A 20,177-nucleotide genomic window follows, 5' to 3' on the forward strand; every position below is an offset into this window, starting at 1 on the left:
GCAGTGACGGCTCTCGCAGTGGAGTGGGGGGTGGGGAGGAGGCAGCGGGAGGAGCCTAGGGTTGGGGGAGGCGCTGTACCGCGGCGCTGGGTGGTTCTAGAGGGTGAGGCGCAAGGTCTTGAGACCAGAACTGGAGAGGATGTTCGGGCGTCTGGACTGCACCAGTGGGGAAAGCACCTACCCATCACACGCCCTCACCTAATAAGGGTGGGGATTTCCTCCGCCTCTCCTGCCCGCCTTTTGAGAGAAGTGAAAGTGAAAGGGGGAAAGAGGAGGCTTCAGGGCTGAGGAGATCACAGCGCCATGAAGCTCCCGTCTCTGCTCCTCGCTGTGGCTTTGGGTGAGCAAACCCCGCGACTCTTTGCGCTGAAACTGAAGTGGGGGAGCGGGGGGAGATGGAACGCGCCGAGCGCCCCACTGGAGGGTGGGAAGAGGTCGGGTCGCCTGACGTCTGGGCCGCGTCTTCACTCTCACCCAGGCTCGGTGACCACGGTGTCCGCGGGACTGGCAGTGGTAGAGTGCTGGTTTGTGGAAGATGCAGGCGGGGGCCGCCTGGCCAAGAAACCCGCCGCACTGTTGCTGCGCCAAGGCCCGGGGGAACCCCCTCTCCGGTCAGACCTCGACCCTGAGCTCTACCTCAAAGTGCGTGGTGAGTCTTCCCGAACTCGCCCCCAACTGTCGGCCTCCACGGAAACCTCTTCCGCTTTAGGTTGCGCAGTGACCTCGGGCCTCAGTTTCCCCCTCTGTAAAATGAATCTGGATTACTTCAAAATCTTTCCCTAACCGGTTGTGTGTGCACTTGACATTCCCTGGACGCTGCCTTCCCCACGCCGTTCTAACAATTATCTGCAGCTGCAACCCTTCCTGCTCACGCGCAGATCCAGCAGGCGCCCTCCAGGCGGCCTTCAGGCGGTACCCTCCGAGGGCTCCTGCACCACACTGTGAGATGAGCCGCTACCTCCCTCTCCCTGCCTCAGCGAACTGGGCCAGCGGCCTGACTCCGGAGCACAGCTGCCCGCGGGCCCTGGACGGGACTTGGTTCATGGTCAGCGTGTCCAGCCGGGTCATCAGCCTCTCCAGCCTCCTGCAACTACAGTCGGAGTCTCAGAGGGACTCTGCATTCATCACCATGGCAACAGGTAGCTGGAGATAGAAAGTGGAACTGAATGGGTGGATTCTAAGCATCTAGGTCAGCCGGCGACTGCTGCCTGGACTTCAGCGAGTTCTGTTTCCTTATTTGCAAAGCGAGTGGGTTCTAGTAGAAAGAAACTATCTGTACTGTGTCTTCTAGCCCCAACCAGTTAAAAAAACCAAAACCAAAACCAAAAAAACGCCCTGAGGTTTGGGGCGGGGCTTTGAAAACAAGCGGGGTTTCCAAGTACCAGACTTTGTAAGGCAACACTGTTGGGAGGGGCTCAGGGCAGAAACATTTTTCACTTCTCTCAGATCTGTAACTTGCTAGGTACCCCCACCTTTGCGTTTCAGCGCTCTCGTGTTTTGACTTCCCTGACAGCCCTTTCCCTGTGGCCCTTGAGGTATGCCCTGACTCTGGTTACCAAATGGTGTGCTACAGTGGGCGGAAGGGGCAAGGCGGGAGAACGAGATGGTTCCCATTGCAAGCAATTCCTACTGCTTAAACTCGGGTGTGAGACCCCGGGGTGGGCATTTCACTGGACAGGGGCTCAGGGATGAAGAGGTCGGGTAAAGCAGAATGGTGTGGTCTGACTAGGATATCTAGGAGCTCACCTGGTGAAGGAGGATGTGAGTAGAGCTCTCGGCTTCCCTCAGTTTTTTGCGATTCTTTGTAAACAAGGCAGCCTGGCTGGCGGGTCAGCCCTACCCTAGTTATGTACCTTCCCTTTCCCAGTACCTCGCCCCTGCCACCTTCCTCACTGAGAGAATCACCCGCAGAACCCCACCCCTCGGCAGGGGCTGGAGCAAACTGCCCTTGGGTACAGTAGCTCTCTCCAGTGTGGAGGAGTATCTCCCACAGCTACTGACTTTACTGGGGTGGGGCAACAAAGTCCTTATCTCTTGAGTCTGTTTTTCCATCTGTAAAATGTGGACACTGTTTCCCATCTGCCTTTACATTGTTGTGCCTATCAAGGGACATCCTTTGTTAATTTTTCAGTGATTCAGTAAATACTTACTAGCACCAAGAACCCAGTAGTTCTCAGTCCTGGTCCAGGCTGCAAATAGAAATCCTCTAGGAAGTTTGTAAAATATACTGTAACCCGAGTTGCATTCCAGACAAATTAAATCAGAATCTCTGGGGTGGCTCTGGGCCCTGCATGGGTCATAGAACTGATATGATGTAGATTCTGCTCTCAAGAAGGTTCTTGGCAGATTTGTCGTGGATAACTGAGTAGGAAGTCACTTGGGCCCTGAAAGAAGTGCAGCCAGGGGAATGCCCAGGTCTTTGCATCTCACACCCACTGGAGGTAGAAACTAGTTGCTGTGCTTCGCCTTCCCTTTCAAGCATTTCTGCTTGATAAGGAATTTAAGACAATGAAATTTGTTGTTTTAATGAATTATTAAAAATTGAATCTTTCCAGGGTCACAGATCATTGATAATTTTGCTAACATACATTTGTACATTATTTCTTATCAAATATAGGATATTTTTATTTTATATATTTTTAAGATTTTAATTTAATTTTTTTAAAGAGGAAGTTTCATGGGAGTTTTTGTTTGTTTGTTTTTTAAAATATTTTTAAAAGATTTTATTTTATTTATTTATTTTTAGAGAGGGAAGGGAGGGAGAAAGAGAAACATCAATATGTAGTTGCTGGGGGCCATGGCCTGCAACCCAGGCATGTGCCCTCACTGGGAATCGAACCTGTGATGCTTTGGTTCGCAGCCCGTGCTCAATCCACTGAGCTATGCCAGCCAGGGCCTAATTTAATTTAATTTTTAAAAATATATTTTCTTTCTTTATTGAGAGGGAAATGGAGGGAGAAAGAGAGGGAGAAAAGTATCAATGTGTGGTTGCCTCTAGTATGCCCCTACTGGGGACCTGGCCTGCAACCCAGGCATGTGCCCTGACTGGGAATCGAACTTGTGACCACTTGGTTCACAGGCCTGCACTCAATCCACTGAGCTACACCAGCCAGGGCAAAATTTTACTTATTTTTAGAGAGAGGGGACGAGAGGGAGAGAAATGGTCTTGTGGTCGCACCCCAACTAGGGACCTGGCCTGGCAACCCAGGCATGTGCCCTGACCAGGAGTCAAACTGGCTCCTTTCAGCTTGCAGGCTGGTGCTCAATCACTGGGCCACACCAGCCAGGGAAAATATAGGATACTTTTAAATGTTTGTTGACAAATATACTTTATTAGCATATATTGAATGACATTTAATTCTCATCATTCTTTTAAAACAATTTTAGGGTGATGTTTCTCCCTTCTCTCTCTAAAATCTTTTTCTTATACTTTTTAATTTAATTTAATTTATTTTTAGAGAGGAGAAGGGAGAGAGAAAAAGAGGGAGAGGAACATCAATGTGTGATTGCCCCTCATGCACCCCCTAATCCCTGGGGACCTGGCCTACAACCAGGCCTTGTGCCTTGACTGGGAATCAAACTGGTGACTGTTTGGTTCACACGCCAGCACTCAATCCACTAAGCCACACCAGCCAGGCCTTTCTCTAAAATCACTAAAGCATATCCTCAGTTGAGGATTTAAACAAAACAAAACATTGTTGTGGAAAATCTCAAAGATACACAGCAGTAGAAAGAGTGCGTATAATGAACTCACATGCCTATCACCCACTTGTAGAATTGTTACGTTTTACCAGTTGTTTCACCTATCCTCCCCATCTTCTTTTCTTTTTTTAAAGTGTTTTAAAGAAGATTCCAGGCATTAAATATTTTACTCATAAGTAATTCAGAAAGCATCTTTCTCATGAATTTTTCTTCTTTGTTCAATCCCTTCACCACCCCCCCAGCTTCCTCCACTATAGCTGTCAGTCTGCTTTCTATCTATGAACCTGTTTATATTTTGCTTATTAGTTCATTTTGCTCACTAGACTCCACATATGAGTGAAATCATTTGGTATTTATCTTTCTCTGACTGGCTTATTTCACTTAGCATAATGTTCTCTAGGTCCATCCAGGCTGTCACAGAGGTTATGATTTCCTTTTTAACATATCTAACAAAATAAACAATACAATTCCTTAATATCATTTAATTCTTAGCCCATATTAAAAATTTCCTAATTGTCTAAATGATGTTATTTCGTTGTTGTATCTGCTCAGGCTTAAACAACAAATGTATTTTCTCACAGTTCCGGAGGCTAGAAGTCTAAGATCAAGTCAGAGGTCAAGGCGCTAGCAGGGTTAGTGAGAGCTGGCCCTTTGTGGCTGTGTCCTCACAGGAAAAAGAGACATCTCTGGTGTTTCTCTTCTTGCAAGGACACCAGCTCTGTCAGATTAGGGTCTTACATTTTTTTTTACTTCATTTAACCTTTCTCACCTCATAGCCTCTGTCTTCAAATATGGTCACATTTTGAGTTAAGCCTTCAACATATGAATTTGGGAAGTGGGGAGACCACAGACATTCAGTCCATAACAGTTTTGTTTCTTAATCTCTTTTAGTCTATAATTGTGCCATCCTCCGCTTTTAAATGTGATTGATTTGTTATTTGTTCTGTAGTATTTCCCACTAGTATTTCCCATATTCTGTATCTGGTCAATCATTTCCTCATGGTGTCATTTCCCTTGTTCCTTTTTCTCCATAGTTCCTATAAATTGATAGATCTAAAGGCTTGATTACTTGATTTTCAGTAATATTTTAACTTTTTAAAATATTTTACTTACTTATTTTCAGAGAAAGAGAAAAAGAGGGAGAGAAACATCAATGTGTGGTTGCTTCTCGCACGCCCTCCACTGAGGACCCAGCCCACAACCCAGGCATGTGCCCTGACTGGGAATCAAACTGGTAGCCCTTGGTTTGCAGGCTGGCACTCAATCCACTGAACCACACCAGCCAGGGCTTCAGTAATACTTTATAATAGTTGTTACCATTCACTTTTTTTTTTTTTAAACAGAAAAGCAAAAACCTATATAATGCAGGTTGTAAAAACAGATAGAAATTTTCTTACTGTTCTGGCCCTGCTGTACTTACATTTGTATTTTTATAGAGTCCAGTGTGTGGGCTGCAGATCTGAAACTGCTTTAATAACCCCTACTAAAAGAGCAGTTACCTTGAGGATTAAACTCTAAAACCCTCTAGCTTTTGTTATTAATCCTCTGGACTGTTTTTAACAATTCAAAAGTATGTTTCTGGATTTTGATAAACTAAGTGACATTGTCTACTCTTGTTTATTCTGTTGAATGGAAACAACCCCATGAGGTTAAGAGAAGTTTAACCTTGTAGGCCCCAGAAACTAGGATTGAAAATCACATACACATAATCACTAGAAAAAAAATATTACTTCTACCTGGAGGACCCAAGCATTTCTGGGAGGAAGTAGCAGTGGAACCTTGAGCGACATGGAGTTATAGGTGTTTGGGAGAAAATGAGGAGGGACATTGGAAACTGAAGGAATCTTATGACCAAAGTAAAGAAATTCGTAATGATTAGAACTCTACTAGTTGCAAGAAAGGGATTTCATGTGGCTGGTTCTTAGGGTGCAAGAGAAGCCTCAAAAGATAGGTTGGGGGTTGAATTATCAAGTACCCTACAGGCTAGACCTCACAGGTGATAGTGAACCATCAGAAGGTTTTGTGCGTGTGCATGTGTGTGCACCATTTTTCCAAAGAGCCTGTTATTTTACTTGATTCTTATAAAAAGTAGGCAAGGATCAGATCATTGGAGTAATGAGGAAAATATAGATTAACTGGTTTTCCCAAGATACCCAGTTCATGATGATAGTAGTGGAAATAGTAACAGCTAACATTCATTGAGCATTCTCTGTATGCCAGGTCTTGTTCTAAGCACTTTATAGGCATAATCTCAGTTCTTTCTCTCAGTTGCCATAGGAACTATATACTTATGCTATCCGCATGTCACAGTTGAAGTATAAGACACAGGGCAGTTAGTTAATTTACACACAGCTTGTAAAAAGGGGGGTAGAAACTGAACCTGGGCCATTTAGCTCCAGCCTATGCCTTTAGTTGGTTTCCATGGTAGCTGGGGTTTTTGAACAAGTGACTTTGAACAAGTGACCAGGTCAGACTTGTAGTCAGCCACAGTGGCTACAGTGCAGAAGATGAATTGAAGGAGAGAGATACAGGATAGAGAGACCAAAGAGGAGGCTATTGTAATTGTCCAAATGCATGCTGGTGAGAACTTGAGTTAGGAACAGATGTATTCAGGGGACAGAACTGGGGCCTGGTGAGGACAGCACATAGCATATTATACTTGGCAATTTGCTCATCTGTCTCCCTTATTAAACTGTAAGCTGTTTGAGGGCAGGGACTGCCCATCTTGTATACTAGTCTGTCTTCTACCTTGAACATCCTAAATGCTCAGTAAATATTAGTTGAATGAATAAAAGGAAGGTGTCTTGTGACTCCAAGTGCTGATCTTTCATCAAAGCAAGAAAGATGGACATTGGAGCAGGGTGGGGAATATTGCAGAGATGCTGTTGAGTTGGGGCCTGTTAAGTCTGGCAATTGGTTAGAGGCAACACAGCAAATACTTTTGTAGACTTACTGTGTTCCAGGCACTGTACTAAGTGCCTTCCTTATATATGTATCTTTGTTATCCAGAATCAGGAACTGAATATAACTGGGTAGCTGGAGTGATTAAATTATTCAACCCTCTGTACAACCCCATGAAATAGGCACTATCATCATCACTGTTATCTTTATCCAATGATCTGTTATTAGGAGATTAGGAAGCAGAGCCATGGAAAAGTGAAGTAACTGGCCCAAGGCCCCATAAATAGCTTCAGAGCTGGGATTAAATGGGGCAGTCAGGCTCCAGGCATTTAATCATCATGGTTGCTTCAGTAGAGCAGAGGTCTGTTTTCAGGTGTAGGCCAGAACCCGAACCTTCCAACGTTGGTAAGTACTCTTTATAGCACCATAGGATCAACAGTCATGAATCATCATTGTCTTTACTAGCAAACCAAGAAAGGCCTGGATCTTTTAAGGGTGGTGCTGGAGACTGGACTGATTCAGACTGTGTCAGAAATGCACTCAGCCCTGACTGATGTGACTCAGTGGATTGAGTGCCAGCCTGTGAACCTAAAGGTTGCCAGTTCGATTCCCAGTCAGGGCACATGACTTGGTTGCCAGGTCCCTAGCTGGGGGTGTGTGAGAGGCAACTAATCAATGTATCTCTTGCATGTCCATGTTTTCTCTCCCTCTCTTTCTACCCCCCTTCCCCTGTCACTAAAAATAAATTTAAAAAGAAAAAAAGAAATGCACTCAGATCCTGCTGTTCCTAGAGCTCAAGAGGACTGTGTTCAGAGCAGCCTGCAAGGGCTGTGCTTAACTTCCTGTCCCTATTTACCCCTAAACCACTCTGCTTACCTTCAGCCACACTGGGTCCCACCCAGTCCCAGAGCAAAGGCTATTTGCAGAGATGGCTGGAAGATGGTGCGTCTCAGAAAAGGAGGTGTCTTCTGAGGGGTGGGTAAATTGGGGTTCGGTCCACTCTATAACTCCACTTCTCTATTTTTTCCTCCTTTCTCTCATGCCCTTCCCCCTCCCTTCTCTCTCCATCTTCCCCAGCTGTGCTGACTGTTGTCACCCACACCCCTACCACTCAAATCCGACTGGGACAAGATGCTCTGCTGGACTTGAGCTTTGCCTACATGCCCCTTACCCCAGAGACTACTACATCTCTGGTCCCAGGCCCTCCCCCCTTTGGGCTGGAATGGAGACGCCAGCACCTGGGTAAGGGGCACCTGCTCCTGGCTGCAACTCCTGGGCTAGGTGGGCAAATGCCAGCTTCCCGAGATGGGGCAGTGGCATTTGCCACCTGGGATGACAATGAGCCATGGGGTCCCTGGACCGGAAATGGAACCCTCTGGCTGCCTTCAGTGCGGCCCTTCCAGGAGGGCTCTTATCTGGCTACCATACATCTGCCGTACCTACAAGGGCAGGTCGCCCTGGAGCTTGCTGTGCAGAGTAAGTTGGGGTCCCCATGGATAGAGGGTGGGCATTGGGATTATGGGGACACCATGTAGGGGGAGGGGTGGTGAAGAGGATGCAGGGTGAGCGGAGGTAGATAGATTGGGGTCCCTGGGAGCCAGAGGGGCAATGGGTGGAGGCTCCCCAAGAATCTAAGGGACTTTGACTTGAGAAGTCTTGTGATGTACCAGTGGGGAGATAGTGGGTTCCCCATCCTGGGAGAAAAAGATCCAAATCCCCCTTAGTTTGGGGGAAGCCAGAGGGCAAACTGAGGGACTCTGAAGGAGGACAATGTAGATTGATTCACCCATGCTCCTTTCCTTCTGTCATCCCAGAGCCCCCCAAAGTGTCCCTGACGCCAGCACCTCTTGTATCGGCTGCCCCCGGGGAGGTACCCCCAGAATTGCTCTGCCTCGTGTCCCACTTCTATCCCCCTGCGGGCCTGGAGGTGGAGTGGGAACTCCGAGGTGGCCCAGAGGACAGCTTTCAGAAGGCCAAGGGACAAAGCTGGCTGTCAGCCCTGCGCCACCACTCAGATGGCTCTGTCAGCCTCTCAGCACACCTGCAGCTGCCCCCTGTCACTGCGGCTCAGCATGGGGCCCGCTATGCCTGTCGTGTCCACCATCCTAGCCTGCCTGCCTTGGGGCGCAGTGCTCAAGTCACCCTTGAGGTGGCAGGTAAGAAACAAAGGGATCAAGAAGTCCCGAAGGGGGTAGGGTGCTGGGGAAGATATGGGGGAGCTCACTCTTGCCCCTCCCACCAGGTCTCTCTGGACCCTCCCTGGAGGATGGCATAGGCCTCTTCCTTTCTGCCTTCCTGCTCCTAGGACTCCTCAAAGCGCTGGGTTGGGCAGGTGAGTGTGAACTGACACTGGAAGTCATTTCTTGCTTACTCCCAGAAACCTCACACCCATCCCTCTGCCTGCCCTACCACTCCCCATCCCATCTCTTCTCCATCTCTCCACAGCTGCCTGCCTGTCTACTTCTAAGGAGTCAAAGGAGAAGGTAATGGCTTCTACCTTAGTCTAATCTTTCCCTTCTCATTTCATCCCCTTCCCCCTACTCTTCACTCATGGGGGGAGACTGCTGGCATGGTGGGCAGAACCCTGCCTTGGAATTCACACTTGGGTTATATCTTGCCACCTTAAACATGCTACTTAACCAACATCTATGTTTCCTTGGGTGTAGGTATTAAAAAAAAGTAGGCACTGCTGTCCGATAGAGATATAATGCAGTGCTATGACTGGGGTGGCTCAGTGGGTTGGGTGCCATCCCACAAACTGAAAGGTTGGTGGTTCGATTCCTAGGGACACATGCCTGGGTTGCCAGCCAGGCCCTCAGTTGGGGGTGTGTGGGAGGTAGCTGGTTGATGTTCCTCTGACATCAGTGTTGCTCTCTCCCTTCCCCTCTCTCTAAAAATAAATTTAAAAAAAATATATATGCAAGCCACATATGTAAATTGAAATAATCTAGTAGTCACATGAAAAGGAGTTGATGTAAAAAGCATCCAAACCTGTAGAGAATTTTTATGAGTTTATTTGAACCAATACTGACAATTGCTAGAGTGCAAGATCTCAAATGCTCCTCCAAATGACAGTTTGCAGCTTCTTTTATGTATTTGAAATTGAGGGAATATATAAGTACACAAAAGTAGGAGGAAGTAAGGTGGGGATTGGATTACAACATAGTTAACAAGATTATGTGCTTGCTCTCTAGAAGGCGGTTATTATTTCAAAGTTTACTAACCTAGATGCAGGAAAACAATGGACAGGGCTTGCTTAAGGCAAAAAGATAAGCCTTTTACTAAAGAAGTTATGTGTGGGGGGTGTGATTATCCACCACGACCTGCCCACTTAGAAATTCATGATTAGATCACCCTGGGAGGCTACTTTTCACAGGGCTTCTTTTTTGTCCAGAAAGTTAAAAAGAAACAGGTGAAATTAATTTTAATAATGTACTTTTTCAACATATAATCAGTATAAGAAATTTTAGTATTTATTTTTGTTCTAAGTCTTCAAAAATGTGTTTTTTTTAAATCCTCACTGAAGGAAATGTTCATTGATTTTGAAAGAGAGAGGGAGAGAGAAACATCTACTGGTTGCTTCCCACACGTGCCCTGACTGGAATCAAACCCACAACCTTCAGGAGCACAGGAGAACGCTCTAATCAACTGAGTCACGTGGCCAGGGCAACAGGTGTTTATTTTAAACTCAGCACATATCAATTCTGACTAGCCACTTTCAAATGCTCAATAGACAAATGTGGGTAGTGGCTACTGCATTGGTCAGCGGAGCCTTCAGAGGGCTTTTGGGAGGGTTAAAGGAGATAGTGCATCTCCTTTGGAAGATGCAGGAGCATAAACTTTTGGCACAGTGTCTGCCAGGCAGAGAACAGAAAATGTTAGCTTCATTATTCTCCCACCATCTGTGCCCATGATGGTTTCTTTATCTCTGGATCAACCATGAGCACTTAGTCCTAATTTCTAAAACCCTAATTCCTCACCTCGTTTTTACTTCTTTTCCAGAAAGCACAGTGACAGCACTCACCACCATCCTGGGCAAGCCACCATCATCTCTGGCCTGAGCTACTGTGGTAGTTCCTTCCCCCCCAAATATGCCATCACCTGCTCCCACTCCTCCCAATCTTTCTCCACTGAGCCGCCAGAATGTTTTGTTTTGTTGTTGTTTTTACAGACACAAATCAATGGCATTCACCTTCTTAGAGTTCTAGGGCAGTGGTTCTCAAAATTTTTGGTCTCAGGAGTTCTTAAAAATTATCAAGGACTCTAAAGAGCTTTTGCTTATTTGGGTTATAAATTAGAGACATTTATCATACTGTGAAGGGGAATGTATGTAAATATACATCATGTAGCTTCTGGAAAACTCCACAGTACGCTTTTGAGATGAGAGTGAGAAAGGCAATTAACATCTTAGTATTATTATGAAAATCGTTCTAACTTCGTATACTTTGTGAAGTAGTCTCAGGGACCTCTGAGCCAAGGCCCACACTTGGAGAATGTGCTTTAGAGGCCAAATCCATTCTTCTTGCCCTTGGCATATGCATTTTCCGCTGGAGCCACTGCTAACCTCTTCAACCCCACCAGGTACCCTCCAGTCCTTCTCTCTAGGCTCAGCACACCGGAAGGGCTATTCCTTCCCTCCAATGGCCTCCTACCCACCCTCCCTGGGCCCAAGAGCTTTGCTCCCTCTCCCTGGTGGTCTCTAGACCAGGCCAGCCTCGTCTTCCCCTCAGACCCCCGCGTGTCCCATTTGTGTGGTTCACCACCTTTGTATTTAAGTCGTTGTTAAAGCCTGTCTCTCCTGGACTTTCTGCTCTTGGAAGGCAGGAACAAATCTGCTCACTGCGGTATCCTGGACGCTGGACCTGGGTCTGGCGTCCACGGAAGGCGCTCGGTATAAGATACTGTAGTATTTTCCTTTTCGTGCTAAGTATTCAAAAGCAGGTCTTGGGTGAAATAACTACTGGACGAAGGATGCTGCGGCTCGACTGGAGGACCTCCGAGGGGCAGGGTGGTGGGCCAGACCTGTGAGGGAGGGGGTCTAATCGGGTGAAATAAAGTTATGTTTTGATGCTTCCAAACGAGTGACTTCCAATTACTTCTGATGTTTTACAATTACCCCGACCTCCCGTAGACACCCAACCCGCTGGCGAAACACTCTGCGGTCTGGCGCCATGATTGGCGGACCGGGCGCGCCCAAGCAGCAGGCTTTACCGAAAGCGGAGATCCAGGGCGGGAAGCGCTGGAGCGCCTGTTCTGGAACCGGATATAGTGGCTTCCTGGTCCGCCCCCTGGCGGGAGGGCGGGCTCCGAGGGCTCTCCGGAAGACCCGGAGTAGATTAGGCCCAAGACACGCGTGGGTGGGCAGTATAACCCCGTGGGGTGGAGTAACTGGGTCTCACTCGCTTAAAACGCGTCCCGCGGGAGTTTTAATCTAATCAGAGGAGGGGAATGTCAAATTCTGCTCCGGCTCTACCCCAGGACTGGAGACTAAACTATATACCCATCCAATTGAGGGTGACACGGGTTCTAGGATCCCAGAGCCCGAGGTGGGGCTGGGCGAGGGAAGGGGGTGCGCAGGACAGCAGAGCTGGGGACCCGGGCTCCTGGGTCCTGGCCTCTGGACGTCCAGCGCTCCTCTAGTCCGCGGCCCTGACTCCTGTCCTCACTTCCTTCCCTTTTTGGCTCCTGCACTCAGAGCGGACGGACGTAGGGGGTAGCGGAAAGGGCGGGAGGGCCGGGAGCCTGGCGGGGGGAGTACAGGGGAGTGCGAAAAGCCGGGGAGGGGACTCGGCTGGGGGCCGGAGACGGACGGAGACAGCGGCCCGGGACCGGCGCTGCCCCCACCCCTCCCGAGCAGGTCAGAGCCAGAGCACCTTGTGACCCTGCCTGTTCCCGTATTCATGACTCCCTCAACCCCCAAATGCACCAGGGCCCTCCCATATTGCACCCCTGTGTTGCCCCATCCCTAGCCTCCCAGAAGGACGCCCATCGGGTCACCTAGACACCCACCCGCCTCTTTCCCCGCTCCCCAGCACCCACCAGACTCCATCGGTCTCCCTCCAGTCTCTCCCCAGGCGCCCAATGGCCCAATCCCGCTGACTACCCGGCCATGCTCCCGCGGCCCCTGCGGCTGCTTTGGGACACGAGCCCCCCCGGGGGAGTGGTGCTGAGCAGCTTCAGGAGCCGAGACCCCGAAGAGGGTGGGGGCCCAAGCGGCCCGAGCGTGGGCGAGGGGCAGGAGGAAGAGGAGGAGGAGGGAGAAGGCGAGGTGAGATGCGGGTGATGGGAGGTTGGGGGTTATATTTCTGAGACTCCCTCCACCTTTCCGTGTCTGTGTCCCTGAATTTCTTCCTCCCTGCATCATTTATTTCCGCTCCTCATGCTGGTGTCTGGCTGTCCCCCACCTGCTGGGAGTCCCTGAATTTCTGTGGTTCTCTGTGGCAGTGTGACTGAGGGCCTCACCGCGCTGTTACTGCCAGGAGCGTCTGGCTGGTTGTCCTGCGGGTCTCCGGCCGTCTACGCCTGTGCTACATACAGTGTGCCTGCCTCTCTGGCCGCTGTGTCTTGGTCCCTGTCTCCCTCCTTGTTTTTGTTTGGCGGGGAGGGGTTTGTTTCCACAGTAACCGGTTCTTCTGAGTCTGGGATTGGGGAGGGAACCCTTCGATTTCTTGACCCCTCCCGCCCTCCCTCCTGGCTCTGGGTGGAGGCGGGAAGCCAAGGTTCTTGGATCTTGGAGGGACCATCCCAGGCTGAGCTGGGTGGTCGCTTGCTTTCCTCTGGGACTAGTAGTGGTAGCCAGGAGCAGAATTTGGGGCTTCAGGAGGGACCAGGGGTTGGATTTGGGACCCCGAGGTCCAGAGACTGGGTGAGGGCAGGGTGACTGGCAGGACTAGTTTTTCGGGATCGGTTGGGGGAGGGCCTGGGGCCACGTGACTCTCAAGAGTCTACCACACCCCCCGCCCCCCACCATCCCCACTTCCCCTTCTCCTTTCTGTACTGGGATAGGAGCCGCCACCTTGCAGGGGGGGGGGGGGGGTTGCTCCAGGGTTCAGGGGAAAGAGGGCTAAGGGAGAAAGGTTAACTCTTGGGGCTTGGCCAGTTCCTTGGGGAAGGGCGGGGCATGCGGCTGTGCCTGTGACTGAGGTTTCAGCTTCTCAAGGTCTCTGCCTCTGGTTTTCTGTCGCTCTCCGTTCCCTCTCCTACTCTTTGCACTTTGCCTCTCTCCTGGGTTAGGGTTCAGCTCTAGGGGGAAGGAGCTACGGTGGTCTCCGGGATCAGGGTTCCTGCATTCTACCCCGCCCCCCCCCTCACTGCAACCCCCTCGACTCCATCAGACTCTGAGGCGTCTTGGGTTGGGCTGTCTGGGCCCCAGTGGGGGAGACCTGGGCTCACCAGCCCCCCGGACCCCTCGGACCCCTCGCACTCGCTGGTACTGCCCCCTGCCGCCACAGGTTAGGGGTACAGAGGACCTGGGGGTGAGGGCTGGGGCAGTGGGAGGTGGTGTGGGCCTGTCCGACCTTCCCTTCCTTACTCCTGCAGGCCCCTCTGTCTGTCTGGGATGAGGAGGAGGATGGTGCCACCTTTACTGTCACAAGCCGCCAGTACCAGCCTCTTGATCCCTTGGTGAGATCATAACTTTGGCTTCTCAGCCTTGACCCATCACCTGCAGAATGGCCAACTTTCTGGCCAGAGTGCTAGGGTGGAGGTCTGGGAACCCAGACTCTGCTGTGTGACTTTGGTCAAGTCTTTTGCCCTCTCTGAATATTAATACAATGATCCTGGATTATTTCTGAAGTCTGGGGTTTTCCCCAGAGATCTAGGGGCAGAGTTGAAGAAAAGGGCAGTGACTGGCCCTCTGTCTCCCCCCAGGCCCCGACACCTCCCCCACGTTTGTTCCGAAGGCTTCGGGCTGGGACTCTGGAGGCTCTAGTCAGACACCTGCTGGATGTCCGGACATCAGAGGCTGATGTGACCTTTACAGCAACCTTCCTGGCCACCCACCGCGCCTTCACCTCCACACCTGCTCTGCTAGGGCTTATGGTTGACAGGTCAGGATTGTAAGGGACCACAGGTCATAGAGGTATCTGGACTTTCTAGAGCCACAATATTGTATAAAAGTAGTTAAAGCCACTGGGGGTTTGGCAGTAATGGACAGGATCACATTCCGTCCCCAGGCTGGAAACCCTCGAATCTCATCCTACTGAAGAACTAGAGAGGACAAAAGGGTGAGTGACCCCTGATTCTTAACCTCAGAGTCCCCTCTGCCCAACTTGTAGCTTGACCTCTGACCCTTGGCTGATCCTCCTCCCAGGGTAGCCATCTCTGTGCTGTCAACCTGGCTGGCCTCTCACCCTGAGGATTTTGGCTCTGAGGTCAAGGGTCAGCTTGACCGGCTTGAGAGCTTCTTGCTCCGGACAGGGTATGCAGCAGGGGAGGGTGTTGTGGGGGGCAGCACTGACTTCATCTGCAACCTCCGGTCCCGGGTGGACCCCCAGACCCCTGAGCTTCCTAAGCCCCTGGCCCTCCCCGGCGATCCCCCTGCTGACCCCACGGATGTCCTGGTGTTCCTCGCTGACCACTTGGCCGAACAGCTGACCCTGCTAGATGCGGTGAGACCCTGACCTGTGACCTCCATGTCCCCTGTCCTCTTACTAACCTTCCCCTGACTCCAGGTCCTTTCCTTGCTTCCAACCCTCCTCCTCTGTCCCAACCTCCTCTGTCCACCCAGTTTTGACCTTTTCCTGTTTCCCTTTGGTTGTTACCCTTCAAATTCTGTGCCCCTCTGGTTCCTTTGCCACCTGAGATACTCATACTTCTAATATTTGGAAGGCTGACTCTCTTGACTATGAACTTTAATAACCTCTGACCTCTGCTCCACAGGAGCTGTTTCTCAATCTGGTTCCCTCTCAGTGCCTGGGGGGCCTGTGGGGTCACAGAGACCGGCCAGGACATTCCCACCTCTGCGCATCTGTGCGAGCTACTGTTGCACAGTTCAACAAGGTGGCAGGGGCAGTGGTCAGCTCTGTCCTGGGGGCCACCTCAACTGGAGAAGAGCCTGGGGAGGTGACCATACGGCCACTCCGTCCACCCCAGAGGGCCCGGCTTCTGGAGAAGTGGATCCGAGTGGCAGAGGTGAGAGAGAGGATTGGCCCTGTTTGGGCACCATGGTGTAGAGAAAGGTCCCACAGCTGTGGCCTTCCTCTGTGACCCCCACAGGAGTGCCGACTACTCCGAAACTTCTCTTCGGTTTATGCTGTGGTGTCGGCCCTGCAGTCCAGCCCCATCCACAGGCTTCGGGCAGCCTGGGGGGAAGCAGCCAGGTGGGGAGGATGGGGCACTGGGTTGAGGTGAGGACTGGGAGAGCGGTGCTGAGCTAGGCCCATCCTCAGACCTGCTGCCCTCTACCCCCCAGGGACAGCCTCAGGGTCTTCTCCAGCCTCTGTCAGATTTTCTCTGAGGAGGATAATTATTCCCAGAGCCGGGAGCTGCTCCTTCAGGTGAGGCCCTGTTCCCTGGCATTCCTACCCATCCCTGCCCACCCTCCCGCCCCCATGTCTTCTTGTTCTGTCACCCCCAGGAAGTGAAGGCACAGCCCTCTCTGGAGCCAAACTCCAAGAAGGCCCCAAGGTCTGGCTCCCGGGGTGGGGTGAGTACCTGGTGGGGGGTTGGTTGTGAAGGAATAAGGAGTGTGTGGTGGGAACAGTCTGAGGGACAGGAAAGGGAGGCACATCGAGGTGAGGGCAATTCACTTTGTCTTCTAAGGCAGTGGGATGGGAAGGTGCAAGGCTGGAGAGCCCTCAGGTCAGCAGCAGGGGTATCTGACTTTGATCTCTGACTTCAGGGTGTGGTCCCATATCTTGGTACCTTCTTGAAGGATCTGGTGATGCTGGATGCAGCATCCAAAGATGAGCTGAAGGTCAGTGCTGTGTGTGTGTTCATAAAGATGATGGAACAAGTGACCTCAGGGACGGGCAGACCTTGCAGGAAGGGGCTGCAGGTGTGAGCACCAAGGTCTCAGCAGGACTCAAGCCAGAGTGCCAGGGTTCTGGTTCTATTGGTTTGGCAAGTTGCTTAACCTCCCTGTGCCTTAGTGATCTGTAAATGGGAAACTAGTGATGGTGTCTACATCAATCCGTATGAAAGTTAAATTAATTTTTGGTGAGTGCTTATTAGAACATATCTGAAATTTAAGCATATATAGAGTTTGTTAAATAAATGAACACTGGGACTTAAGGAAAGTTCCTAATCCTCTTTGAGCCCTAATTTTTCTCTTCTGTAAACACAATTTCTACCTGAGATATTCAGTTTAGAGGGTACGGTAGGCTGCTTAGGGAATGATAGATGGGCAGAGGGAGGGGGTGGAGGAGTCAGAGGCGGGGGAAATGTGTGGTTGGATGGGGAAATGCCTGTGTTTGGGAGGGGGCATAGTCTCTCTCTCTGACAGGGTTAGGACTCTCACCCCACCCCTTTATCCTTGCAGAATGGATACATCAATTTTGAGAAGCGGAGGAAGGTGAGGGGAGCACTCTGGGCTGGGTGCTAGATATCCCTAACTATGTTCCAGGAAAGAGAAGGTGGAGAGGAAAAGTCAGGGTTCTTAAGTTTGGCTCCCATAGTCTGAAAGTCCCTTCCTAGGAGTTTGCTGTCCTCTCTGAGCTGCGGCGGCTCCAGAACGAATGTCGTGGCTATGATCTCCGACCCGACCCTGACATCCAGCAGTGGTTACAGAGGCTCCGGCCACTGACAGAAGCCCAGAGGTGACTGGCTGGGTGAGGTTGGGACTTCAGGGCTTGGGCAGAGTGTGATGATTGGTGTGTCACACCTTGACCTCTGCCATTGCCCTTCTCCCCAGCCATCGAGTATCCTGTGAGGTGGAGCCACCTGGTACCAGTGACCCTCCCGCCCCTCGAGTGCTTCGGCCAACACTGGTCATCTCACAGTGGACAGAGTGAGGGAGCCAGCGGTTGGGGGGTAGTCTCTTGGGGACTTGCCTTCTTCCTCTGACCCTCCCAATCTCCTGCCACTCCAGGGTTCTGGGCTCTGTTGGGGGTCCCACCCACCTTGTCTCCTGGGACCGGCCCAGTGTTGGGGGAGATGAGGTTCCTGGAACTCCTGCTCCTCTGTTGACCCGGCTGGCCCAGGTAACCTGTGCTCCTGACCTCTGATCTCAGCACTGTCCCTGACTCTGAATATTTGTTTCTTGACCTCCCTGCCTTCACACCAGTACCCCATGTTGCTTGTCCCCAGCACATGAAGTGGCCATCTGTATCATCTCTGGACTCCGCCTTGGAGGGCACTCCATCCCTGCCTGGTCCAGCTGGCCCCAGCCACCTCTCCCCACCTGCATCCTCCCCTAGGCCTTCTCGAGGTCACCGCCGCTCAGCCTCCTGTGGTTCCCCACTTAGTGGGGGTGCAGAAGGGGCCTCCAGGGGGACTGCATCTGAGGGAGGGGGGTCTGGGCCAGGGGCTTCCGATTGTCGAATCATCAGAGTCCAGATGGAGCTGGGGGAAGATGGCAGTGTCTACAAGAGCATCTTGGTGAGGGAGCCATGGGCTGTGAGGTGGGGTAAAGGATGTTGACTTGTGGGGCTATAGATGAGACTAATTTTAATTTTGACCTTTGGTTTTAGTGGCCAGATTTTATTATTAGCTGTTGCACCTTGAACTTTTGGTGGCCATATTAGGTGTTCAGAACAAAGAGCTGTTTTCCCCACAGGGATGCAGCCCTATCTCACTGGGTACCGTGTGGGCTGGCCTGTGGACAGGGAGCCACCACATAGGGTTTCCCTGTTCACTCTCAAGTATTGGACACGGGCAACCTTTTTTGGTTGGAGATCTGTGTATGGGGTTGGAAGGATGGGAAGCAGAGGTCATTCTGGCCAATTTATTGCTCTTTTGGTCTCCTGTCCTGCCAGGTAACAAGCCAGGACAAGGCTCCAAGTGTCATCAGTCGTGTCCTTAAGAAAAACAATCGTGATTCCGCAGCGGCTTCAGAGTATGAGCTAGTGCAGCTGCTACCAGGGGAGCGAGGTCAGAGGCAGACTGGCGGGGGACAGCGGTGCCCACCAGTGGGAATGCTTCTACACCTAGGTGGTCGCGGGGGGAATGACTTTATTTGTGCTTGACACCCCATCTCTGAACCTACAGAGCTGACCATTCCACCCTCGGCCAATGTCTTCTACGCTATGGACAGAGCCTCACATGATTTCCTTCTGCGGCAGCGGCGAAGGCCCTCTACTGCTACACCAGGCCACACCAGTGGCCCCTCTGCCTCAGGAACTCCCCCTAGCGAGGGAGGAGGAGGTTCCTTTCCTAGGATCAAGGCTACAGGGAGGAAGATTGCCCGGGCACTGTTCTAAAGAGGAAGCTCTCTTGGCTCACATAACTCTCAGTGATCATATCAGATGTGGGTAGCCATGCTGAATAGTAGCAGTTACGTTGCATTGGGAAGAAACCCAGAAAGGTGGCCAACCATCCTGGGGCAGTGAAGTGCCACTGTTCATCAGTCAAGAGAGCCTGCCCTGTGGGAACTGGTAATCTTGGTAACCAAGTTGGATATCCATATATAGCTCCTCACATTCCGGGAATGCAGCACACGGCTAAGTGCTAGAAAAAGGGGTCTGATTCCTGGCCACGTCCTAGCATGCCAAGGGCCAAGGAAAAGGCCACAGTATGGGGAGAAGAAATACCTAGAGGCTCTGAGCTCCAGGGAGAGGATGGCAAGAAGTAGGTTCTAGTAGGAATTTGTTTTCCTATTCTGGGGGTTCCTGTCACTGTGACACTAAAATAAACCAAACACTACCTGGATCTACTCCTGCTCTCGCAGTGTGTGTGGACTAGCTACTCGGAGTGGGAGTGGGGGCTGTCTGAAACTTAGATGCCATGGAACACAGATGCATTATTTTCTATCCCCATGAAGAACTGAAAGTGAGGTGTTGCTGAAAAAATGCTTTTCTCAGAATTAAAAAAAAAAAGATTTCATTTTCAGAGAGAGGGGAAGAAATATCCATGTGTGAGAGAAACACAGATAGTCTCCCTCACACCCCCAACTGGGGCCCTGGCTTGTGCCCTGTGAATCAAGTGTGGGAGGATACCCAACCCACTGTGCCCCATCAGTCAGGTTCCTCAGAATGGTTTACTCCTTCCTACCAACCTCCCTCCCTGGTTCCTTTATTTACTTTAAAATTTTTCTCGTTAGTTGTCACAGACCCATGTCAAGTACTAGCCACCCAAATAAAGTGATCAGTACAAAGAACCCCCCTGGCTACAAATTTGTAAAGAACAATTTTAGGACAAAGAAATGGAAGAACTTTGTGGACAATGTACAAACTTGGAGGACTTACATCACAAAGCATGTGTTGGGATTTCACATCAGTCCAAGCTACATTCATACCAATTCTAGGAAGAGAGAGAGAAAGAACTAAGATGCCAGGGCCATTCGGAGGTAACAAGACATAGCATAGACGGTCACCACCTTTCATCCTGGGGTCTCAAGTCAGAGAACTGAGTTCTTTAACAGATCTTCCCAGCAATTATTGAATTGTAAATGACCTGATATTTCCTAAAGGGGAATG

At 50.6% G+C, this 20,177-nt stretch overlaps 2 protein-coding genes across 5 annotated transcripts; both read left to right on the forward strand.

Moving 5' to 3' along the window:
* The first annotated feature begins 87 nt into the window (after positions 1-87).
* LOC123815880 (TAP binding protein) lies at positions 88-11,681 on the forward strand. The gene is made up of 8 exons (XM_045834587.1): positions 88-340; positions 479-649; positions 879-1,139; positions 7,681-8,079; positions 8,418-8,759; positions 8,846-8,935; positions 9,049-9,086; positions 10,606-11,681. The coding sequence occupies exons 1-8, from the start codon at positions 304-306 to the stop codon at positions 10,615-10,617; spliced, it is 1,350 nt and encodes a 449-aa protein (XP_045690543.1). The 5' UTR covers positions 88-303; the 3' UTR covers positions 10,618-11,681.
* Positions 11,682-11,975: 294 nt separating this feature from the next.
* On the forward strand, positions 11,976-19,414 carry RGL2 (ral guanine nucleotide dissociation stimulator like 2). Of its 4 annotated transcripts, XM_045834531.1 has the most exons (19): positions 11,976-12,460; positions 12,667-12,871; positions 13,938-14,054; positions 14,143-14,226; positions 14,473-14,651; positions 14,778-14,828; positions 14,915-15,212; positions 15,484-15,735; positions 15,820-15,923; positions 16,016-16,100; positions 16,181-16,249; positions 16,445-16,519; positions 17,084-17,116; positions 17,239-17,360; positions 17,456-17,551; positions 17,633-17,744; positions 17,851-18,141; positions 18,519-18,633; positions 18,751-19,414. In XM_045834531.1, the coding sequence occupies exons 2-19, from the start codon at positions 12,713-12,715 to the stop codon at positions 18,960-18,962; spliced, it is 2,454 nt and encodes an 817-aa protein (XP_045690487.1). In that variant the 5' UTR covers positions 11,976-12,460; positions 12,667-12,712; the 3' UTR covers positions 18,963-19,414. The 4 variants fall into 4 exon arrangements, with proteins under 4 accessions (XP_045690487.1, XP_045690496.1, XP_045690491.1 ...); XM_045834535.1 differs by lacking the exon at positions 13,938-14,054 and having other exon boundaries at positions 11,979-12,460; XM_045834540.1 differs by lacking the exons at positions 12,667-12,871; positions 13,938-14,054 and having other exon boundaries at positions 11,977-12,460; positions 14,505-14,651.
* The last annotated feature ends 763 nt before the right edge of the window (positions 19,415-20,177 follow it).

This window comes from Phyllostomus hastatus, unplaced genomic scaffold (assembly GCF_019186645.2).
Source record: "Phyllostomus hastatus isolate PE091 unplaced genomic scaffold, TTU_PhHast_1.1 phas_contig_1048, whole genome shotgun sequence".
Taxonomy (NCBI): Eukaryota; Metazoa; Chordata; class Mammalia; order Chiroptera; family Phyllostomidae; genus Phyllostomus; species Phyllostomus hastatus.

What these genes read in the sequence shown, in the direction of transcription:
- RGL2 (XM_045834531.1), top strand. Translation starts at nt 12,713, where the DNA reads ATGCTCCCGCGGCCCCTGCGGCTGCTTTGGGACACGAGCCCCCCCGGG. An exon ending in GAACTAGAGAGGACAAAAGG is followed by an intron (nt 14,829 to 14,914) that starts GTGAGTGACCCC and finishes TCCTCCTCCCAG; the next exon opens with GGTAGCCATCTCTGTGCTGT. An exon ending in GCCTGGGGGGAAGCAGCCAG is followed by an intron (nt 15,924 to 16,015) that starts GTGGGGAGGATG and finishes TCTACCCCCCAG; the next exon opens with GGACAGCCTCAGGGTCTTCT.
- LOC123815880 (XM_045834587.1), top strand. Translation starts at nt 304, where the DNA reads ATGAAGCTCCCGTCTCTGCTCCTCGCTGTGGCTTTGG. An exon ending in GCTCCTCGCTGTGGCTTTGG is followed by an intron (nt 341 to 478) that starts GTGAGCAAACCC and finishes ACTCTCACCCAG; the next exon opens with GCTCGGTGACCACGGTGTCC. An exon ending in CAAAGCGCTGGGTTGGGCAG is followed by an intron (nt 8,936 to 9,048) that starts GTGAGTGTGAAC and finishes ATCTCTCCACAG; the next exon opens with CTGCCTGCCTGTCTACTTCT.